We start from the raw sequence: 10,394 nt of genomic DNA on the forward strand, positions 1-10,394 counted from the left end.
GGCTGAATCCCAGTTTAGCTAGTTAGCTAAGCTTAGCTAAGCTAGGCAGGAGCCGGCCGAGGCTTAGCCACAAACTCCATTAAAACCTTCCAGAAGAATCTATCCATGCAGAGGCCTGGCCGGCCGCAAGGTCTGTCCATAACAAAGGCAAACCAAGGCGCTGAGATGAATGGGAATACACCTGCACAAGGGTGATAGATGGAGCGGATCTGAGGATGAAAGAGAGTGAGGGAATGGTCGGACGAGACGGAGAAAGACGTAGAGAGGGAGATAGGAGGAGAGATAGCTGTGAAGAGAGAGATGGAAAGTTATGCATTGAGATAAAGAGAAAGATAAGGAAGGAGGGAGAGTGAGGTAAAGAGATATAGGAAGATGTAGAGAGAGGAAGTAGAGGAGAAAAAGGCAGGCCTTAATCTATGCACAAAAGCACCCGAGGCACATGCCTAGGGCCTCCTTGTCTCCAGGGTGTCCAGACTGAAGGGAGAGAACATCAACTGCCTTCGTTAAATAATGTTTAACATGTGTTTTTTTAATAATAAATAAACATTAAAATCGAAACCTAAACTTTATTTTAATCATGTACACATTTACTCTTTTCAAACACAAACATTACGTACAATGTGTCGTAAAAAGAATTCCGGTTCAGTGGAGCCAATTCTCCTATGTTAGCAGCAGAAATGTAAAGGCTAACTTTAGCAGCTTTCCTGTGCGCTTTTGGGGGCAGCGAAGCACCTGAAAAGGAAAATGAAGGGATAGAAAGAAAAGGACGGAGAGGGGCTTCACACTGTCCCTCTCAGGCCCTTCAAAGCCCACAGTCCAGCCTCAATTACCGGCTGCAACTGTAAGACCCTCCGCTGGCCTGGTAGGAGGGCAGAGGATCTGCATCTGAAGACTCAACTCTGACAGATACCGAAGATGATTCCCCTACAATGACTGAATCACTAAATTACTGAGCATAATTATCATAAAATCATGGCAATTAAAATTAATTTAGTTTCCAGTTAAGTTTCCTATCCGGCTATAGATAAAGGTAGAGAGAGGTGGCTAGAGAGAGAGAGAGAGAGAGAGGAGAGAGAGAGAGAGAGAGAGAGAGAGAGAGAGAGAGAGAGAGAGAGAGAGAGAGAGAGAGAGAGAGAGAGAGAGAGAGAGAGAGGTAGATAGAGATAGGTAGAAAGAGAGAGAGTGATAAAAAGAACGATAGGTAGAGAGAGGTAGAGACAGAGGCTGGCTTGAGTAGACATTATCAGACCATCTGGGGGACAATGACTGGTGAGGGGGCGGGGTTAGGGGCGGGGTTAGGGGCGGGGTTAGGGGAGGGTATTTAAGCCCCACACAGAGCAGCCGTCATCAGACAGAAGCTACGCCACCGAAGGACACGCCACATTCAACACACACCTGCGACAGGTGAGCCGCCTGCACCGACACAACCACTTACCGACCCTGTCCATCTGACCAACCCTAACCATGGCCTAAGTCCTTCTTGGTGGTCCTTTAACAGCCACAAGGGACATTATTTCCACAGCATAAATATGTCGAGCAACATCAGGAAAGGGAATGTAAAGATATCATGGACAGGACATGTACAGAAGAACCAGTTGGATGTATCGTGAAAACTGAAGCTGAATTTATTCCTATCTGCTTGTGGTTCTCCACGTTCGCTACAAACTTCTGGTTCCTAAAAGGATCGGTATCTTTAACCATTCATATTTTGGTAGAACACAGGATTTATGGTAGAAAAATAATTTAACTAAATATCACTTACAATAACTAAGGGTCCGATTTTGCTGAGGATGATGAGGCGATGACAGAACTGGTAAAATGCAGAAGGATATGGATCTAAGGGCTAACTCAAGGTAGATCACATAGATTTGTGTTTCATTTTCATCATCGCCGGTGATGGATTTCGATCAAGCTTTCTGATTGGATGACTGTGTAGGTGTTGCTCCCTTTCTGTGGTACTGTTGGGATGGGGTTTGTTAGCAATGCGACAGCTGGTTGTCTTGTTAGTGATTCGACAGGTGTGGGTTGTTAGTCATGTGACAGGTGGGTCAAGTGACTTATGCGAAAGGTGTGTCTTGTTGGGGATGCCACAGGTGTGTCTCGTTAGTGATGCCATACGACAGGTGTGCCTCGTTAGTGAGGCGACAGGTGTATCTAGTGAGTGATGCGACAGGTGTGTCTGATGCGACAGGTGTGTCTCGTTTGTGATGTGCAGCTGTTTCTTGTTGGTGATGCGACAGGTGTGTCACGTTAGTGATGCGGAAGGTGTATCTCATTAGTGATGAGACAGGTGTGTCTCAGTAGTGATGTGCAGGTGTGTATTTTTAGTGATGCAGAACAAAGAAGCCCAGCAACAGATGGTCAACAGCTTGCTTCTCATCCCATGGCCGTGACCTTAGTGATAAGCTTATTGTAAATTGTGTGTGGGAGAGAAAGAGAGAGTGAGAGACAGAGAGTGAAAGAGAGAGGTAGAGGAGGTGGGGGACATTCAATACATTAAAGGTGTTCAACAATAAGTGGTATTTTTTTGCCACTGACAAATATGCATGAGTTGCATAAGGAAATGTCCCTGTGAGTGTTCAATCTTTAATACATGAACGATTACATTATCAACTTATCCTGTACTGATTTCTAACAGGATTAACTTCCAATACCCTAGGAGGCTTTCCGGAGAAAGGGAGGGAGCAGGGAATGGGTTGAGGGATGGAGTTAATGGCAGATCTATTTTAGGGCACTGTCGCTTAAAGACATGAAGATGAGGTGTGATTGACAGCTGATCTGTTGAACTGTCTGAGCAGCACTAAGAAGATTGACAGATGTGCAGAGCAACGGACTTGAGAACCTTGTGACACCTAAAGCTTGAAGTGAGGCTGTAGGTCTGCCATGACTGCTGGAATTTATAGTTCTACTGACATCTTGCTGAACGTGATAATGAACGAATGAACGAGATAATATTCCTAAAACCCAGGTGACCGTTCCTCCACTGGAGATGAACATGGGCTGTTTTGGTGATCCGGGCACGAGTCAGTAGAGCAGCTTTACCAGAGAGGCAAAGTGGCCTTGCAGCACTTTAGGAAGGGCATTTATCTGATTGGGGATTTGAGTCAGATTAGTCGTAATCTCTCTCAATGTTAAATCCAATCTGCATCATTCTCCCTGATCAGCCTCAGGGCGGTGGCGGGATTAAGAGACAGAGTGACAGAGAGGGCAAGTGAGCAAGACTCACAGGACAAAACCCATACAAACCATTCCAGGAGGGTCACTTTAACAGAACAATGCTCCTTAGTAGTAGAGTATGTTGAACAGGGTAACGTAACGGGAGTGACTAGGCACCGGTAATCATGTGATCAGACAGGCCAGGAGCACGTTTTGATTGGTCGGTTTCTCTTGCAGTAGCAGAGATGAACGCGGCACCCCCTGCAGGAAGTGCCCTGGCGGCCAACACCACAACGGGCCCCACCACCCCCAAGAAGGGACCCCCCAAGTTCAAACAGAGGCAGACCAGGACCTTCAAGAGTAAGGCCCCCAAGCCTGGACAGAAAGGGTGAGACCCCCCGTCCGCAGCCCCCGTCCCCCTTTCCAAGACACACACACAGATAGACACGCGCACACCCAGAACTGTGCTGAACTGCTGTGTGTGTTCTGCAGGTTCGGTGACGACATCCCAGGCATGGAGGGTCTCGGAACAGACATCACGGTGGTCTGCCCCTGGGAAGCCTTCGGCGACATGGAGCTCAGCGACTTGGCCAAATACGGCATCATCTAACCCCGACGACGCTCCCCGCGATCCAACCCCGATGCTCAACCTCTCAACCCAGATGCGCACGGCGTCTAACCCTGCCGATACTCACCATCCAACCCCGATGGTCCGGGTCTAACCCTGATGTCCACCATCACCCAACCCCGACGCTGCCCTCCTCGTCCTCTGCCCTCCCTCACCCCCCTCTCAACCCCCCCCAGACCCCTATCTACATCCCTTTCCTCTCCTCTCCAGCAGGGCTCCATAAGGCTGCCCCCTGCTGGTGAATCCCTTCTCTCGACTACCTCCTGGTTTCCTCTGCCATTTGGCAGAGGTAGTGCGAGAGAGTGGTCGCTTTTATATTTATAGTTATATTTATATATATATGTATACATATGATTATTTTATATTGTCCTTACTACATAAGACGCGTCACACTATATTGTATATATTTCAACGGATACAACGAGGAAAAAAACGAACCGTTATCAACCTGTGACCTGACCTTCGACCCCCTGACCCCTCCTCCTTCCTCCTTCATATCGCACTCCCGCTCTATGACACAAGCTTGACACTAGCAGTGACTAGCTCGTATTTTCTCCTAGCTGTCTAAGAAGTGTAAATATGACTTTGTTTAGGTGTGTAAACTGTGACGTTCACGCCTACCTTTTATACGGTGCTCCCGTGGGTCCTAGTGTGCATTGTGTATTCTGCTCCTTGAAGTCACGATAACAGGAGGAGCGCAGCGCGTGATATGACAGGAGCCATGCGTTGATCGCGAAGGTGGAGGAAACCATCCACCCACTGCCCCCACCCCCCCTCCCCCACTCCACTCCACTGGAACCACGAACAACCCTGTACTGAGTAGCTCTACCTGTACAGATTCACTTGCAGAAGGTTCCCCGACTGGCTTTCAACTGCTTTCGACTCTATAGCTGCAATAAAAAAGTGTATATTTTCAGTACTTTCTGTATTCTCAGACAATTTGTTTGTGTCGTAACTTCTGATGACATATCAAGTGGGATGGCCGCATTAGAGATTTACATGATTAAAAATAATCCCCCTTTGTTGTGATGGAGTCAAGCCAAACGAGTTTACAGCATGCAAGTCACGTCTGGTTACTTGCATGCTGTTCAACTAATTATTGGTCACAGTTGGTGAGCAATATTTAGTTTGTTCTATGATAGCATTTGGCTTGTAATATCTGTTGTGTGTTTCTTTTCGAACACATAATTAAGACCGGACCAAACGTATTTTAACCCCACACGTGATGCCAGGGTCTGCTGGGGTTCGAACTTCTCTAGCCTCTTACTTAAAACGACTTATATATTACTATAATACTACTGACTGAAACAAGTATGTCAAATATATATAACAAATTTCCAACTCAGACAATCACTTCAAGTGCATCAATGACCTCATCAAACATTGCCCAATATTTCAACCCTCCCTTCTGCCAAATAAAACTCGCTGTCATGGAGATCTTTGTCAAATAATGACAAACCCACACCCAGTGTGGATGTCATCGGTCTAACCTGAGCCGTACCGAATCCAGCGTCCAAAGTTACGAAACATCACAACCACACCACACTTTCCAACCTAAAGAAAAACGTTATCTTTCAACACAGAACAAAGACTTAAAAAAAGAAAAGAAAAGTAAAACATTATTTCACACGCGATGCTCTCGGCTGAACCAGCCAACACTCCCATCGTAGATATGAGAGACATTAAAGAAGTGAAGAGCAAGCCTAGCTGGGTTGAGCTAGGCTGTGTGCACCCTATCTGTCTTCAATAACAACCAGATGGAGGACCACACCCACTAGGCCCTACCTATACCTGTACAGACTTGAAGTGAGATGCTGTGCGGAGACTTGTCCTGAGCACTTTCCCTGCCTCCCCCCTTTGCACTGTTTACAGGCTGTTGCTGGTTACTGTTGCGACGAGAACCCTCACTGGGAGCACTGCCATTCAGCTACATATTCACATGATACTATTAAGAGTCATGCCATAAAGTTACGAGAATAAGACTCAAGTGTGTCTGTGTGTGGGTATGTCTGTATAAAAGCCCCACCTACTGTTCCCCAGGAGACGCCTGATGCTAGTGTGATGATGTATTTCTAGGAGAGGTCGAAAGAAAAAAAATCTGTTCCCTGGCCTCAGCTCTCATTGGCCCCCAGGGTTCCTTCCTCTTACCTGCGTGTTTGCGTGGCGCGCGCGCGCGCGTGTGTGTGTATGTGTGTGTCAGTTGCACAGGAACATCCTCTGGTGAGGTGAGCTTGAAGATTCAACACTCCTCAGAGACATACAAACTTCATCTAACGCCCCGAGCACCCGAGTTCCAACAGCAGGGTAGGATCACTTTAATGCACTCTATACTCCCGATATGGGCTCTTTTGATCTTGGGGTGGGAGATGTTCCCTATGATGTTTGCCTCGAGACCAGCTGATAGCAGTGGATGTTGGGAGCAGCGGTTGAATCCTGATCAGCGTTCGCCCTTTTGAATTTCATGTCCTTTAATGTTGGGAATCTTACGAGGCATATATGAATGTATGTATGAGCTGTTCTGTATCGTAAGTAACTGGACGGAGGGAGATGGTTTGAGCAGTCGTTTCATCTTGAAGACCTTGAAGATCTTGAAGACATTTGAGGGAGTTTTGAGTTGTTTGAGCCCCCACTGCTGTGATTCAAATATTCTGAATTCATCTATCAAACGGTTCACTACAAAGGTATGTTTTACCCTGTAATGTAACATCTTAGTGCTAGGCTAGGCTGAGAGCAGGGCTCAGATTAGTGCCAGGCTAGTGCAAGGGCTCTGTGCGAACGGCAGGAAGGGAAAGTCGGTTATCAGAAACCGACATCACGAGATACTCAGCTTCATTGTTCTGCAATATTCAAATAAACCTTGCACCCTTAATTTGCCTTCTCTCTGTACCTGTCGCCCCCTTCCTTTCCACCTCTTTCAGCCGATGCATGTTAGTTTTTCTCCGGAGTCAGTTATCTCTCATAGCTCTCTCCCTTGTTCTGGCATGTCTCAGGCCTCACCCAACCCTCTCTCTTGCTCCATTATTCTTCATAATAAGGCGCTGGGCTCGGACTTAAGGCGGTCTTAAGGCGCTACATTGTCTGACATGGTCTTCACCATGTCAGACATCATGGTGAGACTGACGCAGTCCGGGCAACCACACGTCAATGTTTCGTTGTGACAACACACGGTGACCTTTGCTCTTTGACCCGGTTGATCATGGAAAATATTTTGACCAATGTGTCTCGTCTTTCAGGATTCACAGACCAGAGACTCAGTCCAGGACACACACCTCAGAAGGAGGCTTTAACCCCCGCAGGGATACAGCCCAAACAGGATGACATTTTCATCTTGGAAGCCCCCATCCCCTCCACTCCTCCTCCTCCTCCTCTTCCTGAGCCAGTGGAACAGCACCACCTCAAACCCCCCCACCACCATCGCCTCAAACACCACCTCCTCCCCCGCCGACACCATCGTCATCAACGCCACCCTCGAGGAGGCGGTGTGGGGCTGCGGTGCGGGGCTCGACCCGGCCTACCGCTACCTGTGCGACCGCCATGCCGTGTGGGGCGTGGTGCTGGAGGCCCTGGCCTCCCTGGGCTTCCTGCTGAGCGCCGGCCTCCTGCTGGGCCTGCTCCTCTGGGCGCTGTGCACCTGCCGCCGCCGCACCAAGGGCAGCGGCCTGGGCGGCACGCTGGCCGCAATGACCCTCTTCCTGATGGCCACCGCCGGCCTCTTCGCCCTCACCTTCGCCTTCATCGTCCGCCTCGGGCCCCGGACCTGCCCCGTGCGGCTCTTCCTGTTCGGCGTGCTGTTCGCCTTGGCGTTCGGCTGCCTGCTGGCCCGCGCCATGGCCCTGCTGGGCTTCGCGGCGGCCCGGGGCTGGGGGGAGCCGGCGTTGGCCCTGGGGCTCTTCACGGTGCAGGTGGTGATCGGGACGGAGTGGCTGCTGGTGGTCCTGGTCAGGGACGGGTTGCCCTGCGAGTACAGCCAGGAGGAGTTTGTGATGCTGCAGATCTACGTGCTGTGTCTCCTGGCCGCGGCGCTGCTGCTGTCGCTCCACGCCGTCTGCCGCTCGTGCCGCTCCTACGGTTACACGGGCGGGAACGGCCGCTGGCAAGGCCGGAACGCGGCGGCCATGCTGTTCCTCACCGTGCTGCTCTCCGCCGCCATCTGGGTGGTCTGGATCGTCATGGTGACCTGGGGGAACGGCAGGATAGGCCGGCGGCCGCGGTGGGACGACCCGGTGCTGAGCGTGGTGTTGGTGGCCAACGGCTGGGTGTTTCTGATGGGCCACGGGCTGACCCGGGTCACCCTGTTCTGCCAGGAGGAGGCTCAGGCCAAGGAGGGTCCGCTGAGCTTCGCGGGCTGGACCAGCCCCAACGCGGAGATCCCGGGGCTGAGCAGCGTGAAGGAAGGCCGGGAGAACGGCAGCTTCGAGAACGACGTCGGCACTGGGAAAGGTGAGGGTGAGGATCGCCTTCACTCCCCTTTGGACATTCACCAGTCTGAGAGCGGATGGTAGAGGGGTCTTACTTTGCACACTAAATAACGTGCGTCAAGATAGGATGGAATTGTATTCATCACATCTTGACGCGGATTTCTGCCTCACTTAGTCATGTACAAGTCCATGCAGCTTCAGTAGCACAAGATGCTTGAATTGTGTCTTGCTTTTCCCACTCCTGCATGCGTCAAACGAGTGATTCAACCAAACAAGGCCTGGAGGCGTTTCACGGTGCCTGATGAAAACCTGTCCAGCTTAACTGTAAATTGGATGCCAGAGCCAGTCTGCCCATGAGTCAGGCTGCCGTCTCGGAAGATCACAACAGGGAATAATGAGCGAACCACATTGTGTGTCCTCCACCCCCCAGGGAGGAGACAAGGGAGGGGAGCCGGGAAGGGACCGGTGAGGGAGCCGACGTTGAAGTCCCCATACGAGTCAGGCTTCTCCATGTCGGTGAGTCTCAAGCACTCAAGGCTCAGTTATGGTTCCACCTCGACGCAACGCAACGACCGCACAGACGTTTCGACGCAGTCGAGGTCTGCGTCGGGTCTAGTGAGCGGACCGATCTCAGCCTTTGCTGCTTTGTCGCCTCGACGCAAGGTTAACATCTTTGGGAGGCGCCTTGGGGCAATGGGTCCGTAAACCCCCTTGCGTTGCGTCGACGTGGAACCATAACTATGCCTTAGGCGCAAGTCTTAATTCACTGTTTAGGCCTGTTCAACGTCTGGCCAAGTCATACTGAGAGGTTCATGAAAACATTTGGCACTAATGTGGAAGTAGAGAATGGCCAGTCTACCTTCAGCAAGATGCCTGAACCCTAGCTACTGTATTCACTGCCTATCCCCTACCTGCTTCTTAATGACCTGTGTCTGTATTCACTGACTAACACCTACCTGCTACTTATGACCTGTGTCTGTATACACAGCCCAACCCCTTCCTGCTACTTAACTAGCTGTGTCTGTATTCACTGCCCAATCCCTTCCTGCAACTTAATGAGCTGTGTCTGAATTCACTGCCCAACCCCTTCTTGCCACTTGATGACCCACCCCTTTATTCGCTGTCTAACACCTACCTGCTCCTTAGTCCTGTATTTGTACTGTCTAGCGCCTACCTGCTCGTGGTTGATGGTACGGGTAACAGGTCTCAATTCTATGTTTCAGGAAATAGATCCGGAGAGAGACTACACCATCCCTCGACCTCAGACCACCAACACCAGCCAGCCGTATGACCAGTACTACACACATAGCTTCAACAACTAAGGCTGACTTTGTCTCTGTCTCTCTCTCACGCCCTCTTTCTCTCTCCCTCCCTCACACTCTCTCTCTCTCTTTCTGCTGCTCTCATCACTCTATATATATATTTATTCCCAACAGACTTTTAATTCAAACTCACAATCTGGATGTTTTGGGGGATGGGGGTTCATTGGCTGAAAACGAACTCCAGATGAAACTGCTGGAAACCGGTGGTACGAGTGGAGAAAACGGACGATGACAAGAGGGAGAAGACCGAAGAGAGGAGACGGTGACACAGACTGTGTCACAGAGGAAGAGGAGACTACTCATGTACATATTTATATTCTCGACTTGTTACAATGCTGGCACGTACAATGCAAACATTCTACACTCTGAAAGTATTTCTAATCATCTTTAATAAAAGTGCGATGACTTTCCCTATGGTGCGCATCATTGCACTTACACGAAGCTCTTCATTCCCACAGCCAGGAGGATATACCAATATATTTCCCATCATGATCCACCAGGGGGCAGTGTTCAGCCATACCAAACCCATTCAATTGCTGTGCTCTTCGTCTTTATGCAAGAGCATGATTTTGAGCAAAATTGTGATGTTATGCGATCATTATATTCCTTCAAAACAGTCACATATTGAAAGAAAACAACAATACCCTCAATCGCATATTACAAAAAGGAATTCAGCCTTAAAGGTTGACGGCACGTGGATATGTTTCAGGCCGGGGGTAAGTGGATGTCAGAAAGGTCAAATGTTTCCAACAGTGCAAAGCAATCTTCATGTATGTTCCCGTTCACACGACCGACTAATCTCTTCTTTCAATTAGTCCCTCTTCAATTACTCAGAGAGCTCATGCCTACAAATTGCCAATTGCCCCCCTG

The 10,394-nt window shown here is 49.6% G+C and overlaps 2 protein-coding genes across 4 annotated transcripts; both read left to right on the plus strand.

Annotated features, from left to right (window-relative positions):
* Positions 1-1,315: 1,315 nt before the first annotated feature.
* pde6hb (phosphodiesterase 6H, cGMP-specific, cone, gamma, paralog b) lies at positions 1,316-4,703 on the plus strand. The gene is made up of 3 exons (XM_030377086.1): positions 1,316-1,404; positions 3,394-3,544; positions 3,649-4,703. Exons 2-3 carry the CDS (start codon positions 3,402-3,404, stop codon positions 3,764-3,766), a joined length of 261 nt encoding a protein of 86 aa, XP_030232946.1. The 5' UTR covers positions 1,316-1,404; positions 3,394-3,401; the 3' UTR covers positions 3,767-4,703.
* A 1,244-nt stretch (positions 4,704-5,947) lies between these two features.
* LOC115558716 (G-protein coupled receptor family C group 5 member D) lies at positions 5,948-9,934 on the plus strand. 3 transcript variants are annotated; one of them, XM_030377099.1, is made up of 5 exons: positions 5,949-6,088; positions 7,018-8,224; positions 8,633-8,718; positions 9,426-9,487; positions 9,639-9,934. In XM_030377099.1, exons 2-5 carry the CDS (start codon positions 7,099-7,101, stop codon positions 9,754-9,756), a joined length of 1,392 nt encoding a protein of 463 aa, XP_030232959.1. In that variant the 5' UTR covers positions 5,949-6,088; positions 7,018-7,098; the 3' UTR covers positions 9,757-9,934. The 3 variants fall into 3 exon arrangements, with proteins under 3 accessions (XP_030232968.1, XP_030232959.1, XP_030232978.1); XM_030377118.1 differs by having other exon boundaries at positions 9,709-9,934; XM_030377108.1 differs by having other exon boundaries at positions 5,948-6,088; positions 9,426-9,934.
* The last annotated feature ends 460 nt before the right edge of the window (positions 9,935-10,394 follow it).

Source organism: Gadus morhua, chromosome 2 (assembly GCF_902167405.1).
Source record: "Gadus morhua chromosome 2, gadMor3.0, whole genome shotgun sequence".
In the NCBI taxonomy this organism is placed as follows: domain Eukaryota; kingdom Metazoa; phylum Chordata; class Actinopteri; order Gadiformes; family Gadidae; genus Gadus; species Gadus morhua.